This window comes from Camelus bactrianus, chromosome 35, assembly GCF_048773025.1.
Source record: "Camelus bactrianus isolate YW-2024 breed Bactrian camel chromosome 35, ASM4877302v1, whole genome shotgun sequence".
Lineage (NCBI taxonomy): Eukaryota > Metazoa > Chordata > Mammalia > Artiodactyla > Camelidae > Camelus > Camelus bactrianus.
The window spans coordinates 23,931,674-23,950,407 of NC_133573.1; the positions used below are offsets into that span (position 1 = coordinate 23,931,674).

Sequence of the window (18,734 nt, forward strand, 5' to 3'; positions counted from 1 at the left end):
CCTCTCGCCGCTATTTGGAATATACTGTTAAGTTGAAATATAAATTGATGAGAATCTATCTCAATGTCTGTTGTAGATCACGTTCAGGGTAGAAAGTCAGGGGAGGTGCCGTTTTGGTTTCGGCCTGGTTCCCCAGATAAGAGGAAGCACACTTACTGTGTTCAGTGTCCTGGATTTTATGCGTATTGCCAGATGCATTTCCTTGAGTTAAGAATAGACTCTTTATTCTAACACGAACTGACAAGACTGTGTTTCAATGTCAGCTGTAGAAGAAGCAGGGTCCAGGTCTGGGAGAACATTGAGAAAGACCTGACGCTTGTTTCAGGTCTAAGGTAGAAAGAAAAAGGTTCTATCCACTAGGTAAAGATCCAAGCGGGTGTGTTCACTTAAAGGTCCCTGGGGGGCTGAAAAAAAAGAAACTCAAAAAACAAACATACAAAGATACATTTGTGGATGGGGCAGTCATTTGATTGTCCAATATGGGTTTTGAACAGCTATCATTCTCCTCTTTTCTTTACTAAAAAGATGACTTTTACACTGTGGGGGACACCTATCACCTTTGCCTGCTCAACATCCATCCTCCTCTTTCAGTAACAGCTTCTCAGTGTTTGATGCCTTTTAAATGACACTTTGACAGAGGGATCACAGTGTGACAGTAAAGGGCCGGGCTCGGGAGCCAGGCTGCTTGGGTTTTATTCATCCGTGCTGTGTGCCCTGCAGTGTGTTTCTTAACTTCCAAATCTTGGTCTCCTCCACTACATAATAGGAATAGCAATGTTACCTACTGCCTGGAATTGATGTGAGGATTGATAAGGAAATACGGTAAAGCACTTCGAACAGGGTCTGATACATGATATGAACTTGGTTAAGTGTTAACTATTGTTATGAAATTCTTACATCACAATTAATTTTCTTAGGGGCTTTATAAACATGGCCTCTATCACTGAATGTGGCTTTAGAAGTCGATGAAAGGCTGGTATAATTTTTTCCCCATGACATATAACTTGATTTTTTTTTCCCTGAGAAGACCAAAGGATTATTTATTTGGAGATAAGTAGTTTTACTAGGACAAGTCTTGATACTGATGATCATCCATATATTTTCTTTTTCTTTTTTAATTTACAATTTAGTTTACAATGTGTGTCAGTTTCTGGTGTACAGCATCATACTTAAGTCATACATAAACATACATATATTCGTTTTCGTATTCTTTTTCACCATAAGTTACAAGACACTGAATATAGTTCCCTGTGCTGTTCAGTATGAACTTGTTGTTTATCTATTTTATATATATCAGTTAGTATCTGTAAATCTGGAACTCCCAATTTATTCCTTCCCACCTCCTTTCCCCCCTGGTAACCATAAGTGCGTTTTCTGTCTGTGAGTCTGTTTCTGTTTTGTAAATAAGCTTGTTTGTCTTTTTTTTTTTTTTTTCCAGATTCCACATATAAGTGATATATGGTATTTTTCTTTCTGGCTTACTTCACTTAGAATGACCATCGACAGGTCCACCCATATTGCTGCAAATGGAAAAATATGGAATGCTTCATGAATTTCAGTGTCATCCTTGCACAGGGGCCATGCTAATCTCTAAATCATTCCAATTTTAGTATCTGTGCTGCTGAAGCGAGCACATCATCCATATATTTTCTGATACATGATGTACCCCTTCAATCTGTAGATTAAGGTCTGTCTTCATTTCTGGAAAGTTTTCTTGAATAACATCTTCAAATAATTTTTAATTGAAGTATAGTTGATTTACAATGTTGTGTTAGTTTCTGGTGTACAACATAGTGATTTAGTTATACATATATATTCTTTTTCATAATCTTTTAATTAAAATATATTTTGTTCATTATTTCCATCTCTTCAGAAGGAATGCCATTTATGACTATATTGAACTTCCTTTGTGTTTCATATAATTATCTTGCTAGTCTTTGCTCCTTTCCATTTTATTTTCTCACTGTTCTTGATATGTTTTCTATATCCCTTAAAAGGTTTTTTTTAAAAATCAGTTTTCTTTGTGCCATTTCCAATGTAGTCTTCATATCTATGGTGGCTTTATTCTGTTTCCCGATCCTTTCCTGAGCTGTCCAGCTGACTCCTCTAGTTGTCCTGCCCTATCTTTGCCGAGCAAATTCTTGTTATAGACAATTAAAAATTTTTTTTTGATACATCTGAACACAATTTTAATCTATTCTAGAGCAATTTTTTTCTTGTGTTGAATCTTCACTTCTGTTGTTCTTCCTATTCCTTCTCTCTCTTTTTTCAATTGGAGGACTTCTGTAAAAATGTTGTGCTGGTTCTACCCTGATTTCTCATGTGAACTAGACAAGTTTCTCCATGAACAGCTATTTGCAAGAGGTTCATGGCAAGGAGGGGACCTTGGACATTTTCCAGGCTAGCTGGACTGTTTTTGAATCAGGCTCAGGTTCTTTGTGACCCAGGTTTTTGACTGAAGGCTCTTTTTGTCTTTAGCTCTTTGAATAGAGAGCTGAAACAAAATCTCTGAGTCTCTCTTCTGGACCTTGCCTCCCTGCCGGGCTGCTTTTTGCAATGGTGGAAATTACGCGTGATTCCTCATTCAGCTATGCTTTTTCTGTAGTGTTATTGTCATGCACACTGTCCACAACCTATGCTGATCATCAGTATACAGGCACTCCTCGTTTTATTGTGCTTCACAGTTATTGAGTTTTTTACAAATTGATGGTGTGTGGGTACCCTGTGTCATGCAAGTCTATCTGTGCCATTTTTCTAACAGCATTATTTTATTTTATTTTAAAAATTGAAGTACAGTTGATTACAATGTTGTTAGTTTCTGGTGTACAGCAAAATGATTCACATATATACGTGTGTGTGTATATATATAGGTCCATCCATGTTGCTGCACATGGCATTATTTCATGCTTTTTAATGGCTGATTAGTATTCCATTTTGTGTGTGTGTGTGTGTGTGTGTGTGTGTGTGTGTGTGTGTGTGTGTATCACATCATCTTTATCCATTCATCTGTCAATGGACACTTAGGTTGCTTCCATGTCTTGGCTACTGTAACTAGTCCAACAGCATTACTTTTTAATGAAGGTACATACATTTTTTTTTAGACATATGCTATTACACACTTAACAGACAACAGTATAGTGTAAACATAACTTCTACATGCACTGGGAAAACAAAAAAATTGAGTGATCTGCTTTGCTGCGACATTTGCTTTATTGTGACAGTCTGGAACCAAACCTGCAGTATCTCTGATGTGTGCCTTTATGGGAAATATGGCTAAGCAAGTCTTAACTATTTCTAGAAACTATGTATACAATTTAAGGTAGTATAACTTTTGCAGGATTTGTGAGGTCTCTAATATCAGAGTGTTGTCAAACCATCCATTTGATGGAGATGATATGCCCAACTTTTAATATGAAAACATTTTTCCTTTCAGTATTTTTTGTTGAGATTTAACCAAGGTGTTCATATAGGGCTATATGAGGTCACCTAATAAAACATTTATGATCAATGCATTTTTAGACCAAAGTGTTCTTAAGTTTTCAAGGAGGAATGATATTCTGGATAAGCTTTTCATCATATGAAGAAAACACACTGATTTACACATCCTAAAACCATTGAGTTTATATACCACTCTCCCTCTTACAATCTGGATTTTATAGGCTCAGCTAGGTAAAGTGTCTTAAACCAAACTTAGCAGCAGACTTGAGACTTAAGCCTAGTTTCCCAGATTTCTAGACTTCTAGTTCTCTCTACCACCCCAGCCTGCCTTCCTGGTTTATCACTTTAGGTATTCAAGGTGGAATAGAGGCAATTGAGACATTTTCAATTGTAACCTATGCATTTGCTTTAGATAGTGTATATCTCCCTCCACCACCTGCCCAGGTCTGAACCTGGGCCACACAAACCTGATCTGTTGGCAGGATAGTTGGTTGGAAAAGAATTTGATGGGCATAAAATTAGTAACTCTTTAATGATGGGTGTACGGTCAGGCCACTCAAGATGGCTGTTGTCTTGCTCCCTGTACATCCTCTGCTGGACCAGGGCCACCTTCACCTGTATCCTACTCTCCTGACTGATCTTCCTACGTACTTGCCCCAGGCCCCAGTGATTATGATTGTTCTAGTTTTAGATCAGAACTTCCCTATAACTGGTAATTCCCCCCACCCCACCCCCGAGTGAAGACTGCTGCCATGTCCTCCCGCTGACCGCCGCACATGGTGGGGTATCTCTCCAGGGCCTTGCTTCAGACATGTAAGCTCCCCCGTCCATTAAAACATTGATGCCTCTGTTGCTAACTTGGGGTTCTTTCTTCAGTCTTGAAGCTGGGCAAGGACAGGCCTTGTAGGCCTGTGGGGTGCAGCCCAACAGTGGGTTATTAAGCAACCTCCACTTTGTAATAAAATTTTTAAGGGCTTAAAGGAAATATAAAGACTTGGGACCTAAACTTTAGTGATCTGGAATATCTGGCATAGCTTTCTGGAGTAGAATTGTTAGGGAACACACAGCTTTTGGCTGACAGGTAACAGCTAATTGACAACGGGGAGGAAGGAGGAGCTAGGCAGCCATCATCTGTTCCTCTAGAAAGCAGAGCAGGCTGGAGGGAATGGGCAGGTACTGGAGGACAGTCCAAGCAAGGGTCCCCAGGTGAACAGCATGAAGCAACTTCCAGGGTAGAGTTTAACCGTTCTTCGGGAGTGGTGGTTTTGTTTTCTAGTGCAGTTTCCAGGATCAAGATCTCTTATTACACACGGTGTCCAGTAAGGGAGGAATGACCACGCTAAAGCCAGGCTGAATTTGTCTTTGGTATTTCCGCTTCCTCTTTGGGTGATGGGATCCACCCTTTGGGACTTGGCCTCGTCAACTCCCCATTCAGCGTTTGGGTCTTTTCTCCAGGACCTAGTCCAGCTGAGGGGAGCTTGATAATGCTGAATGAACAGCGTAACGGGCAACGTGGGAGAGAAAGAAAACTCCCCATGGCACTTCCACCAGTACAACAAATACCAGATAGCTGTCCTAATTCTATTTCTTTATCCCTGCAACACCCATTCATGCATCCGTTACTATGTGTAAGTTACTGTGCTGGGTACTGGGGATATAGTGGTACAAGAGGCAATAAGTTCCTTGTGCTCATGGACCTTACGGGCTGGTGGGTGAAGTGGTGGCCACAGAGCCACGTGCACCCTATTCTGCTTTCACTTCACCTTTCCTCCTCCTGGAAAATGATGTACCTTTGAAAGGAGGAAAATAGACACTATCACCACTTCTTTAGGTCTGGGGACACAAGCTGAGATCGAGAATTGTTACCGTGAGCTCTGGAGGCTCATCTCTGGGCAAGAAGCAAGGCTGAAATAGAGAGGAAAGAACTGGATAGGGAGTGAGAGGAAGGGAAGGAGGGGAAAAAAGGATGAGAAGATGCACAGGACAGGGCATGGGAGAGTGTGGGCAGGGATGTTAATCATGCCTGGTTCCTTCTCTTCAAATTGCCTGACCTTTGACCCCAGTAAACGATATTCTAGATCTTCAAATGTATTTCTTCTTTTTTTTTAATGGCGGTACTAGGGATTGAACCCAGGAATTTTGCACGCTAAGCACGTGCTCTACTGCTGAACTACACCCACCCCACTATTTCTTATTGAAGTGGTGCTGTTTGCCTTTGGCAATGTGTCCCAACTTTGAGAGATGTTCCCTAGTAAACCACATTGGAAGCCGGGTTTGTCGATTTAGTGTGTTTCTAACAGCCAGACCCCCATTTGCTCTCCTCAGCCTGGAGAGCCTTAAGCCAACAGCCCCTGAAAGACGGAATCCAGCAGGCAGGTGTGGAGGAACAGGGAGGCCAGGTTATCTTCAGACTTCCTTGGGGTCAGGGAAGGGGTGGAGGGAGGGCACTGGGCCTAGATGGCTTCCACTGGCTTTGGAGAGGGCAGTCGGCCTGCGTCCAGTTTGTCAGAGCGAGGAAGAAGGTGCTAGATAAGTTTCCTTTTCAGGGAGTAGGATTTTTTCCCCCTCTTCTACAGTGAACTTGGAATAGTCCTGGGAAAATGGGACAGGTGTCACCAAGCAAGAGACAGGACTGTTTGCCCAACTCAGCTGAGGGGCCCTCAGGGAGTGATAGTCTTGATACAAAGAAAACTGTAATTTTTTGGTAGTTCCTGCAGGTTGGCGATGGGGATCCGCACGTGGCTCACCTTCTGACACGTGGACATGGGAGATGGATGGACAGTCAGAGTACACCTTCGAGATGGGAGGCCAGAGGGAGCTCTGGGTGTGTTTCTCCAGCCTGTAGGAAAGGATGCTTCCAGGTACCTGCCCCAGGACAGGGTTCCCCACTAAACCCGCTGTGGCTGGGCTTAGGAGGGGCGGCCCTCCTGTCCAGGAGGGTGTGGGTCTAAGTCTCTGGGTTTTGGCCGGCGGGGAGGGAGAGACCAGGAGAGGCCATGCTGGAGCAGAGGCCGGCCAACGCCCGCCCAGGCCCGCCGGCCGCCCCTGCGCGGGGACTGGGGCAGCCTGAGCAGCACACGGAGCCCGGCAGCTAATCCACCCGCCGCCTGGCAGCCAAATAACCCCGGGAGTTAAGCTCCCAAAGGGAAAATGAGGCAGCGCCCGGCACGTCCAGAGCCTCCCGGGCCCCGAGGCTCTGGGGCTCCCCTATTCCCTCCTCGCCGCGAGGCCCCCTCCCCCGGCCGTAATTGGACGCTGAGAGCCGATTTTGGTGCAATGCGAATCAGCTCCAGTCGCCGAGTCGGGAGGGCCAGGCAGGCTCGGGGAGCGCCATCCGCGGGCCAGCACCGTGGAGCTTGAGTCTACGCCCACCTCCGCCAGCATCCCCGCCGCCGCCTCGCGTCGCCATAACAACCGGCCCCCGCCCGCCCGCCCGACCCCGCGCCGGGAAGCCCGGGAAAGACTCCCCCTCCCTCCGCGCGCGGCCTCGCACCCCCGTCCCCGCCCCGCCGAGTCCGAGCGCAGCGCAGAGGCGCCCCCTCCCGCCGCCGGGGAGGAAAGCCCACGCGCCCCGGAGACCTGACTGCAGAATTAAAGCAGCCCGGGGGAACCGGGGTCCTCCAGCTCGCGGCTGGGCGCTCCCACCTGCCCAGGTCCTCCGCACCTGCCCTCTCTCGGGCTTCGGGGCGCGCGCGGCGGCGGGGAGCGTGGCCAGGCGGCGACGGCGGTGCTCCCGCGGCCGGGGCGCGGCGCCCCCAGGAAGCAGGACATCCCCGAAGGCGGCAGCGCGCGGGAGGCGGGGAGGCGGGAGGCGGGAGGCGGCCCGGGCGCGCGGGGAGGGCGGGGAGCCCGCGGGAGGAGGAGGGGAGGGAGCAGGGCGGGCGGCGAGGAGGGAGGAGAAGGGAGGCAAGAAAGTAGCAGAAAGTGAGGCTGGCAGCGGGCGGCAAAGGAGCCGAGCGAGCGGCGGCGACGGCGGCAGGAAGTCTGTGCCCGAGACGCGCAGAAATAAGAGCCAGGGAGGGACCGCGGCGGCGGCGAGAGTGAAAGAGGAAACTGCAGAAGAGGAAGCTGTGCCGCAGCACAAAGTCTCCTCAGACTCTCGTGCCGAGCATCCCCGCGCCGCCGGCCCAGCCTCCCGGACCGACCACCACCGCGCCCGCGCCGCCGCCGCCCCCCGCGCCCCTGCACCCGGGCGCGCCCTCCTCGTGCGCCCACCCCGGCCTCTCCGCCTCGCCGCTCTCCGCACACGCCGCTCTGGTCTGCCATGGCCCGGGAGAACGGCGAGAGCAGCTCCTCCTGGAAAAAGCAAGCTGAAGACATCAAGAAAATCTTCGAGTTCAAAGAGACCCTCGGAACGTAAGTAGGAACCGGGGAAAAGACGGTGGAGGTGGCAGCGGCCCCGAGTGCAGAGGTGGCTTCGGCTGCCACTGCCGCCGCCGTCGCCGCCACAGCGGCAGGAACCGGCGGGTCGCCGCGTCCTCATTGTCCGGTTACCGGCTCTGCGGAGCCCCCCGCTTGCCAACCGCGTGGGAGAGCCCGCGGCCCGGGTGGGCGCCGTTCCAGGGCGAGGGAGGCTCTGGGCTTTCGGGGACAGTCGCAGGCGGGCGACTTGCCACTTCCCTGACACCGCCGCCCTCTCGACTTCTCCCCACGCCTGACTGTGGGCTAAGCATGGTGGATATTCCTGCTTGCTGGCTGCTTGCGTCTACTCACCGTGTGCATGGGCGCATCATGTGGGCGAGAGACACCGGCAGGAGAAAATCGGGCTCCGGGCATCCCCATTTCTGTCCTTCCAGCATACATTCTTACAGAACTGACATCTGCACGTACTAGGTGTAGGCAAGACTTTGGGTGGCCGCGCGGTTAGAGAAGGGAGGAATTTCGCAGTGTTCAGGGTCACGTGCGGGCAGAGCCTGACCTGAGGGTCTGTCCGTTTCACGAGGCTCAGCCGCTCACAAGGGTGGTGCGTGTCTCCCAGGGAGGGTCTGCGAGAGTCGCGGCACAGGCCGTTTCTCTCCAGGGCTGTATTTAGTCCAAGGCTGGTGGGCTGCGTCTTGAGAAGGCAGAAATAATCAGAAGTCAATGGCAGGAAGGCTTCAAGCAGGTGCTGCCCGGCTCAGCTGCTGTTCTCTTTCTGTCTATGAGTTGGTTTTTGTTTTGCTTTGGAGCACCTCAGAATAGGTAGGGAGGCTGTTAGTGAGAGAATCGGGCGCAGCTGGAAGAGTCTGAAGTTCGAGTTATTTTTCTTCCCTCACGTGATCTGTATCTGTCAGCATATATAGTCACACACATATGCGCTATATGAACTGAACCTTTTGCAGGGGTTCATGGAGGTGTTCATTAGGCTGGGAAGAGATAAAGGAGGTGTTCCCTAAGATAAATCAGTGTGTTCTTTCTTGTCTTCTTCCTCCTCCTTTTATTTGCCCTTGTGCTTGGTTGCTTTTCCAGAACAGCATTTTCAAACCTAGATTGTTTTGTGCTCCATATGCAGGGTCCACTGAGTTGCTGGATCATTTTCTACCCCCACCCCCATATCTGCAGCGGGTCCCCCCACAGCCAAGTTGTGGAGGCTGGCATCCCTGCCATGCTTCTGACCGTGGGAGCGCACTCTCGCCGAGGATGAGAGTAGGGTTCCACAGCTGTTGTGCACCACTTCAGGGAGAGCTCCTGGAGGTATAGACTTTCTATCTTTGTTGGAAGGAAAATGGAAGGGACTTAGCCTTTTCATAGAGGGTTTTGGGGCTGCCTCTTAGCGTGGCCAGATAAGGGGTGAGGTTTGATCAGAACTCTAGAAAATTACCAATGAGGTTTATTCAGGTTTAGGGATAGTGGCTCTGAGATGCTCAAGTTGCCAAGGAACAAGAAGCATGTCCTTGCTGGTAGTCGTGAGGCTGATAACGTGGCTGTCGTGTGAAAATGCATTCCTTTGCATGGCGCCACGGAGCCCCTTGCGCTGGTCCCTCTGCCTGCAGCCTCTGGGCAGATGGATGCAGCCTCCTCTGACTCCTGCTCCGGGGAGAGCCTTGCAGCCACGCCTCTGCAGTGGCCAGGCTGCTCAGCTCTTGAGCTGTGACTTCATTGAGGGGCTCCTGCTGTGGCCGGCGCCGTTTGAGGATGACTGCGGGTAGTTCCACCTCTGGCCAGTATGGGGACTTGCCTTACGGCACCAGAGAGACCTGGAACTCCTGCAGAACCACCTCTTGGACTCTGGCCCGTTCGCCATGAGCCTGGGAATGGGTCTGTGTTAGAGGTCCAAAACTTTGCCTTCTGCCTTGGAAAGAATTCTTTGAAAAGACGCTTTCCACTATGATCACATAGTGCTGGCAGGGACTTTAGAAGAGTGAAACAAACGATAAAATGATCAAAATATTTTCACTCGATAGCATCATGGTAGTACTACTACTAGTAATAGTAATTGTAGGTGACTTAAATGAGTGCCAAGTACCAGATGTTATTCTAAGTGCCTTACCTGTATTAACTCACTTTACTCTCATGATAACCTGGTGAAGGACGTGTTTACTATTATCCCCACTTGGCAGATGGGAAAGCTGAGGCAACAGGGAGATTAAATGACCTGTCGAACACAAGCTAGTTATTACGTGGAGCTGATACTAGAATCCAGGCAGAACAGCTTGTGATTATCCTTGTGGGTTGAGCCACTCTGTGGATTATGTAACAGCAAATGTTGATTCTAATTTGACTCAACTTTAGTATTTGAAAAGCTAATTTTAATATGAATGTAAAGAAAACATAGTGATGGAGTAAACTGTTACCTGAATATGTAACCTTTCGAAGCTTTTGGGTGCTTAGCACCGTTTTGTCTCTTGGACTTTCTAGAAGTGGTGTGAAGTTCAGGATGCCTGTTTCATCCTGGGCCAAAATCCAGTGACCTTGACCTGAGTCTAAACAGAGGTCACTGCTGGTCCAGGCAGTGTGGATTTTGGGTCTGGGCTTTTCACTCGTTTGTCATGAAACCCAGCATCAGTCAAGGGCACCAACAGTTGTGACTGGAATTCCTTTCCAGGGCCCTCTGCAGGTCGTCATTTTGTTTGTCACACTTTTACCATATGCCTTTAAGATCCTAAGGCAGGAAAGTCCTGCCAGGAGCCAGACTGTCAGCCTACAGTGTTAAAATGCTTTCAAAATAAAGCGCTGTGAAGGCCCAAGGAACACTCACTTTGCCAAACTTTGTAATCTGATCTCCGGCTGCCTGATCCAGGTGCCTTCCTGTGCAGAGCACTGCTGAAGGCCAAAAGGTCGAGCCGAGCCATTTCATCCTTGTGGTCAGCGGCACCTTGCTGGGGGCTGGGCGCCGAATGAGAGTGAAGGCAGGCCCAGGACAGTGAGAAAAGAGCTTGAGGACACAAAGGACAGCGGAGGGGGAGGACCCACCATGAGGTCTGGGCCTGGTTGTCTGATGCGCCTCTGGGTCCGGTCTCAGGAAAAACCTTGCAACTTGCGACCTTCAGTGTGGCTTCCTCTGGAAGGGCTCCCAGAGCCTGACCATCCCTCAGAATAAGGTGGGAAGACTTAATTACTATGTATTAACCAACGACATGTTTTCAGAGGCTTAGCACACCCCATAAATGCGAGAGCAAATGCATGTTGTGTGACAGCAGTTAGGAGTGGTCAACAGTTCTGTGGCGCATTTGCTGAAGCTATTCAGACCATCTCCACCGTAGGTATCTTTGAATGTCTTCTGAACCAAGAAAACAAAAATAGGCCATTTGGAAAAGCATGCAGATGGGCAGAAAGCTTGGATGGGGTGTCCAGGAAGTACCCCAGACTCATGGAAGTCTCTGTTATATTTTCTTCCCCATAAAAGGCACCTGAATAGAGGAGGCCTTCTTGATTGGCACTGCCCGAATGTCTCCCAGTACACCCCATTTCCCCCAGAGGACAGGCAATGGCACATCCTGGAGAATATATTTTCATCTCTGCAGGGTAGGAATACATGCTTTTCCTGCAGACTGCCCTTTTTTGTTGAAGTAATTGCTGTTTGCAGGGGGAGAGGGGCTGCTGGGCCGTGGAGGACTTGGGCCTGGGTTCAAGGGCAGGCTCGGCCACTGATGGAGTGTGTGGCCTGTGGGTTGCTTGGACATTTGTCCATGTGACCCTCTCCTGGTCTTAGCTTCCTCCTCTGCAAAATCGGGGGGGGGTGCAGGGGAGATGGGGTGATTTTCAAATGTGCTTACAATTCTAAGGTTTTTTTGGCTCGTCTGTGGCAGGAAGGCCCTCACTGTCCCTCTTCAGGAGCTTTTGGGTGTATTCGTATTTGGAGGGACATTTTTATGCCCAGGCTAGTAGCAAAGTGACACGGCGCAGAATCAGAAGTCTTATGGCACAGTGCTGCCTCTTTTTCATTAAATGAGTGCCGTCTGGGTGCTGCTTTAGGAAGAATATAAATAGAAATTTCTGTGGGTCCAGCACTGTCTTTCCCCACTAGTATCCTCCTTACCCTCCTTGTTCTGAAATTGCTAAATAGATATACACCTGTTGAGGACACATGATTGATTTATCTGCAAGCCTGGGGAGAAAACTGACTCCAGTGTTCTTTTTTGGGGGGATGTATGTGGGGGGAGAGGGGGAGGTTGCAGGTCTGTCTGGGGTGGTTTGTGTATTTGACTGGCTGATTTACGGGTATTTATTCTGGGATTACTCAAAATCGTAGAGTCTGTGGGAAGCATTAGAAGGAATATTACCAAGAGGAAAATAGGGGTGGGAGGCCCCCGGAGAGCTCCCTGAGGGTATCCCAGCTGCAGTATTTGTTCGAAGTTTGCATTTCTCAGTCCTTTCTTTGAGGCATGATATAAATTCAGCCTCTCGTACATTTAAAAATATCTACTGAACACCTGCTATGTTCTAGGCACTGGGGGGGGAGAGCAGTGAACAGACAGACACAAATGCCGGCTTTCCTGGAGCTCACATTCTGAAGAGGAAGCCAGAAAATAAAAAAATATGAATCGGGAAAATGTCGAGTGTGTTATATAGTATTCCCATTAGGGAGAGAAATAAAGCCGGGAAAGGGAATTTTCTGGAGTGAGGGGGGAGTGTGTGTGGCAGTTTGAAGCAGGGTAGCCAGAGCTGCTGTCTGAATACAGATCTGAAGGAGCTGTGGAGATGGCTGGAGGTAGAGTGTTTCAGTCACGGGGAGCAGCGAGGGCTGAGGGAGCAGGCCTGGTGTTTTTAAGGCCCCGCTGCTTCAAGGAGGCAGGTGTGGCTGGAAGTGAGTGACCAGGGAGGAGATGGGGAGCTGAGGGGAGACAGATGGGGGGAGGGGGCGTGGAGGTCTGAGTTCACCAAGTTGTAGGTCATAGTCAAGACATTGCTTTTACTCTCAGAGAAAAGGGGAACACTGGAGAGTTCTGAGCAGAGGCCTCCCTTGACCTGACTCGGGTCTTTCCGTTATGGCTGTGGTTGCTGTGTTGAGAATGGATGGGTGGGTTCAAGGGCAGAAGCCGGGAGGACAGCTCGGAGGCGGTGGAAACAACCCAGGGCAGAGAGATAGGTGGTGTCGGGCTGGGAGGCAGCTGTGGAGGTGATGACATGTGGTTGGATTCTGGACCCATGAGGACAGGAGAGCTGATAGGAATTGCTGGTGGATTGTGTGGGATGTGAGATTCGCCAGGGTTGGAAGGCTGTGGCCATTTGTTGGTCAGTTTTTCCAAAGACTTTCTAAGCAAGTGCTCTGTGTGCACAGCAGGGCCGTCCATGTTCTGGGAAGCTCTTGGAAGCAGTTTGGAGGATGAGCACACGTCTTTTGGGCTTCTGGGTTCCCCTTGTGAGAGGCCCTCGGATTTAAGGCTACTTTCTTTCTACGAGCTTGCGTCTGGAATGATGGGCTCTGCAGGTAGCTCCTCTCCTGTCACTGTGAGAAAGTTGTGATAGGCTGGCCGTCCGAGCAGCGGGAAGAGCTGCTTAACCTTCTGTGGAACCACTGGGTTTTGCCTAGAATCAGCCATCGAAAGAGCTAGATCACGTTGACAGGTGGGCCTGTAACCTCGGACTCTCTCGCTTGACTTGGGAGTTTAAAGCCCAGATGTTCTGTGAAAAATAATAAATGAGAACTGACTGCTTTTGCTGCTCCTTTCTTTGACAGGGCGTTTTGTGTTTGGAGAGGAAAAGCTGAACCGTTTTTCTCAGTTGCAAAACAGACAACAAACTCTCATGGCCTTTTTGATTAGTCAGGTGGGATTTGGGGAATGGCACTGTTTAGAGCTTGTTGCCAGAGGTGCTCACGAAGACTGTGTCTCAAGTAGAAATTTCTGGTTCAAACTTGGCAGCTGAGTGGACAGTAATTAGATTTGGCAGGTGGATATTCGTGTCCTCTCAGGGGAGGATTTTAGGGGTTAACTTGTTGAGTTTTTCTTTGGCTGGGTCTCCATAAATCCCTTTAATCTTTCCTTTCCCCAAATAAATCTCCTTAAATCCCCTTCAATCTCTCCTCCATCTCTCCCCCTGGGAGGGCTTAGGCATTGGTCCAGCAGGACATTGCCACATTGTTGGTCAACTTGCACTCACAGGGTTGGACGCCAGGACCTCATGCCACCTCCAGTCCTCACCAGATTTTGCAGGAACCATCAGGGACATTTCTTTGATTGAAGAGGGAACCGCTCATGGGTAGCCGGCACGAAGCCTGGAGGAGCCCTAGTTAGCTGATGCAAGTTTCTTTTCTGATGCAACATGGTCAACCTAATGCATGTGTAGCAAGAACAGGGGGACCTGTGGACTCTGGGAGAGATGCCAACACGATTTTTCTCAGTTCATGTTGGGTACATCCCTCTGACTGCCTGTGTTGCAGGAGCTCACTTTTTCCTGGGGCTAGTTTTCTGTTAGATCCCACCTGATTTTAAGAAATGCTTCTTATGCGGTGCGTGGATTGTTTAGGTTCAAATCAGACCAAAGGTGACCTCCAAATGGATGCCCCAGGCCAAGTTCATTTCGTGGCAGACCAAGTTCATTCCCCGTTGCCAGCGATCAGCTATTTGTCTTCTGCCGGTTTTCCTAGTATTTCAGATATGGAGGGGTGCTGTCTCTTGGTTGACACCAAATCTTGAGGATGTGCATTTAAGACAGAGTATTGGCTGATGAGGGCCAGGTAGAGGAGGCAATGAACCGTAATAGAAAGGTAGTTCCAGCACCACCCTGCATAGCTGTAGCCCTCTGGACGGGTTCCTTCATCTTTGGGAATTAAAATGGAGGTGGAAATTGCTGCGTTGTGGGATTCTTGTAAGGATTCAGTGACATCTGTGGGGCACCAGGCACATAACTGAGATCGAGTAAACAGTAACTCTCATCAAGTTCTGGTTGCCTTCAGCAGCCGTGGTGGAGGATGACCATTCGTGGATATTCAGGGCTGGTGCCACGAGGAAGAACGTATCAGTATCTGTTGGAAATTGATTTTGGAAGCTTTTGTTGCGAACACACAGAATGGCGCTTAGTTAACATCCCCCTTGAGTTGCTTTAAGAAACCAACACCTATTAAAACAGCTAAAATAAAAATGGGTGACAGTACCAAGAAAGAAATAAAAGAAACCATCATCAAGTCCTCAGTCAGCTGAACACAGCACAGTTGTGAGCTGCTAAGAATGGAGGCTCTGAGGTCACCAGAACCTGGGCTGAAATCCTGCATCTGCTGCTTCCTAGCTTTGTGGTTTTGGGCTCATTGTTTCGCCATTCTCAGCTTTCTGCCCTCCTCTGTAGATCAGGATAAGACTGGTCCCTGATCTAAGGGTTGCAGTGACAATTAGATGAGGATGCTTGGAAACGACTTAGCACAGTGCAGTAAATGTTAGTTCTAGCTCCTTAGTCCCTGGGTGCTGGAGCCCTGCTCCTCGAGGCCACTTGCACGGCTCTGGAGGTTCCATTGCACCAGTCAGCATTTGCTTCCCATGGGAGGCTGATGGGTTTACCTGGCGCTGGCATTAACCAAGAGTCTCATCCCGAAGCGTCCTCGGGCCAGCTCGTGTGTTGGAGTGACCTAGTTTGCTACATACACAGACTCATCCCTTCCCCTGGTTAGCTCATCAACTTTGTCTCTCTGCACCTCTCCCTGCACCCTGAGCTGGTTTTTTTTTTTTTCCCCTCAGTCTATCTCTACATCAGCTTGTGCAAGAGCCTCTTCTAACTGCAGTTTCTGTCTCCAGCAGCGCTTAGATCTTGGTGCAGCTGTGGCCCTTCTTCAGCTTAAACGTGCTGCTCCCTTCTGGGAATGGCTTCAGCCGTTTCTGCTTCATTTCTTCTTTTTTAAAAAAATTGAAGTATTGTCAGTTGCAGTGTGTCAGTTTCTGGTATACAGCATAATGTTTCATGTTTCTTATTGAAACTAATGTTCAGTTTTGAGAACTGAAGTAATTTCTTGATTTCAGTGTTACAAAGCATCAAGGAGTTTTGGAAGTTTAAAATCTCTAGGTCCTGAGTATAGTTCAGTGTTAGGCTATTTCACAAATGGCAACATGTCTGCATAGACCACAGGAACATGCTGGGTCATAGTTTATTCAAAAATATCCTTTTCACGGATTGCTGGATGGGGGGATGGGAGATGACCTCAGACGTTTATTTCCCAGGTCACAGGAAGTCGGTATAACAGGTGGGGAGCTCATATCTGAATGGGGTGAGGTCCCTCATTTTGATCTCCCTTTTAGCCTTTTGGATGGCCAAACCAGATCTAGGGTCACAGCCTATTGGTGCCTCTGTAACGTGGTGAGCAGGGGAAGAAAAGCCTTCCAAACTGGACGGAGTCAACATTTCTACCTGTCAAGAAGCCCCCCCTCTGACTTTTATGACCACGGCTTACATCACTGAAGTGCTTTCACACCTAATTGGATTTGGGGCTATAAATGGAATCCTAAAGTTACATTCAATAAAACCTCAGACAGTCCCTAGTTTTCAGGTGACACTCCTTCCTGCCCCTGCACACGACTCCATTCCTCTATCCCCTTCCACCAAAACCCAGTGTTTTGGGAAAAAACAAAAAACTGAAAAAAACTCCTCCAAACCTTTGCAGCTTTGGAAGCTTGTGGGTAGAAGAGATGCCATCCTCAGCGTAGAGGTCTGGTGGGGCGGTGGGGTCGGCAGACGCTCGAGGGCCGTGCTCCCTGCCCCCAGGGGTCTTCCTATCTTTGGGGCTGACACTCCTTTAACCTGGATAAAAATGGCTGTTTGAAATTTGCCTTAAAACATTAGAAGACAGAAATGCCTTGAAATAGGTTGAGAGACCAGCCATCTGTGATGTAAGTGATTTTAAAGAAAGTGCTTTGTCTCCCATGCAAAACTGACAAGAATTAGCGTTTGGATGGAAGACAGGAAGAAAGTAGGTAATTGTGGTTTGGGAACTTGGGGGCAAGCGGGGAGGCTCCCAATGAGTTGGAAACTGGGAAGTTGAAGGCCAGGTGAAAAGAAGGATTCTAGACGAAGTGACCTCAGCCATTAAACTGGGTCCTATACCGGCCTCGGTCCCCGGAGGGAGGACCCTGTGGTGCTGCCTCTGTGATCTCTCCCCTGCCCCCTCCTCCCCCAGCTCAGCCCTGGTTCCCAGGACCAGGCCAGGACTGTTCACCCTGTAATTCAGCCTTCACAGGTGCTCGTCTTCTCTCAGCCTGAGTAGAGTCCTTACTACCATGAATCCTTAGACGTTACGCTTTTACTCACCACAACACAAAGCTTAAAATGAACTTCCGGGCAGACCTTGTATGAAGGCTGGCATGGCCTGTGTCAGGTACAGGAACCACGCTGCTGGGGTTCTTTGCACCTGTGTCAGCGGGGCCCGTGTACACGGACTTTGTGGTCCCAGTCGTGATAATACGCTGATACTGGCTTTTTAGGGCCTTTTGACAACTGTGAAATAACAAGACCTTGGATTTGGGTGTGTTTTTTAATTGTAAAAAATAATGCATGACATAAGATTTGCTCTCTTAACCATTTTTGAGTCTATTGCTCAGTGGCACTGAGGACATTCACCTGGTTGTGTGCAACCATCACCACCAGCTCCAGAACTTTTTCATCTTCCCAGATTGAAACTTTGTGCTCATTAAACACTCACTCCCCATTTCCCCTCCCCTCAACCCCTGGCAGCCTCCATTCTCCTTTTTGGTTTATGAATTTGACAACTCTGGGTATCTTACGTAAGTGGAATCATACAATTCTTGTCAGTTTGTATCTAGCTGATTTTATTTAGCATAGTATTCCCAAGGTTTACACACCGAGTGGCATGTAACAGAATTGCCTTCCTTTTCAAGGCAGAATGATAGTCCATTGTGTGGCTAGACCACATTTTGTTTATACGTTCATCTGTTGATGGACAGTTGAGTGGCTTCCACCTTTTGGATTTTGTGAATAATGCCACTGTGAACAAGGATAGATACATACCTCTTCAAGCCCCTGCTTTCCAGTCTTTTGGGGACAGACCCAGGAATGGAATTTGCTGCATCATGTGGTAATTCCACGCTTCATGTTTGGAGGTGCTCGCACGCTCTCAGTGCTCCACAGCTGTGTGGTGTTTTGCAGTCTGCAAGATGCTTTTATGTCCAGGATTCCTTCTGAGCCTTAGGACAACCCTGTGAGTGGGTGGCAATCATTGCCCTCATTTTATGAGAAAATGGAGGTTCAGAAATTTGAAGTCACTTGGTGAAAAGGTTGCTAAGTGGCAGGTGGAGATTTGAGAGCCTTCTGACTCTGAATTCACTGCAATTTCTCCCCTGTCATGCGGCTTACAAGCTGGTTATTGGAGGCGGTGGGAACAGAGGACACTGATGGATAAAAAATGCCTCCCCCTTCTGTGAGTGTACTGTGCTGTGGTTAGGAGATCACGGGAGCCGGTGTGCCCTGGTAAACCCGCTCCGATTCCTACCACTTGCTGATTTCCGTGGTGTAAATACTCCCGCTTGGTACCACTCCAGGCCACCTCTGGTTTAACAACCGACTGCAGAATTCTTGATGTAGGCTCTTCTGAGCACACGTGAGTTGGCGCCGGCTCCCCTCTGCAGGAAGTAGAGGGCTGGAGAGCTGAGGTCAGTCCTGGCTCTGTCATTTCAGGATTGTGGAGCCTTGGCCTTACCCTCTGTTTGTCCAAAGTGCCTTGTTTGTTAACTGGGGATAATGATTCCTGCTTACATTACAGACCTGTCGGAAGTCCTGAATGAGATAAGACATATGCAGGGAGGCCTTATACAAATAAAAGGTGTTGTTACGTTCTGAAGATTACAGCTCCAAAATATTCCTCTCCCATACATGTTGGTATGCATACTCTTTGGAACCCAGCTATCATCTTTCGGGCAGGGTTCCCAGGAAGTTGAGCT

General features: G+C 48.7%; 1 protein-coding gene, 1 long non-coding RNA gene and 1 other non-coding gene across 5 annotated transcripts in view; 1 reads left to right on the forward strand and 2 right to left on the reverse strand.

Moving 5' to 3' along the window:
- Positions 1-1,530: 1,530 nt before the first annotated feature.
- LOC123616523 (U6 spliceosomal RNA) lies at positions 1,531-1,634 on the reverse strand. Its single transcript, XR_006724530.1, has one exon. It is a non-coding gene; the product is annotated as a U6 spliceosomal RNA (small nuclear RNA).
- A 1,113-nt stretch (positions 1,635-2,747) lies between these two features.
- Positions 2,748-9,121, reverse strand: LOC123616522 (uncharacterized). Its single transcript, XR_006724529.2, has 2 exons — positions 8,152-9,121; positions 2,748-6,277 (listed from the first exon to the last, which is right to left on the reverse strand). It is a non-coding gene; the product is annotated as an uncharacterized LOC123616522 (long non-coding RNA).
- Positions 6,201-18,734, forward strand: part of CAMK1D (calcium/calmodulin dependent protein kinase ID) — a 344,956-nt gene continuing 332,422 nt past the window's right edge. For 2 of the 3 annotated variants that reach the window (XM_045515802.2, XM_010953717.3), the window contains exon 1: positions 6,201-6,299. In XM_045515802.2, the coding sequence (XP_045371758.2) occupies positions 6,202-6,299 (98 nt within the window). In that variant the 5' untranslated portion in view covers position 6,201. Of the gene's footprint in view, positions 6,300-7,305; positions 7,795-18,734 lie in introns of those variants that run through there. The other variant, XM_074358483.1, reaches the window with a different exon arrangement.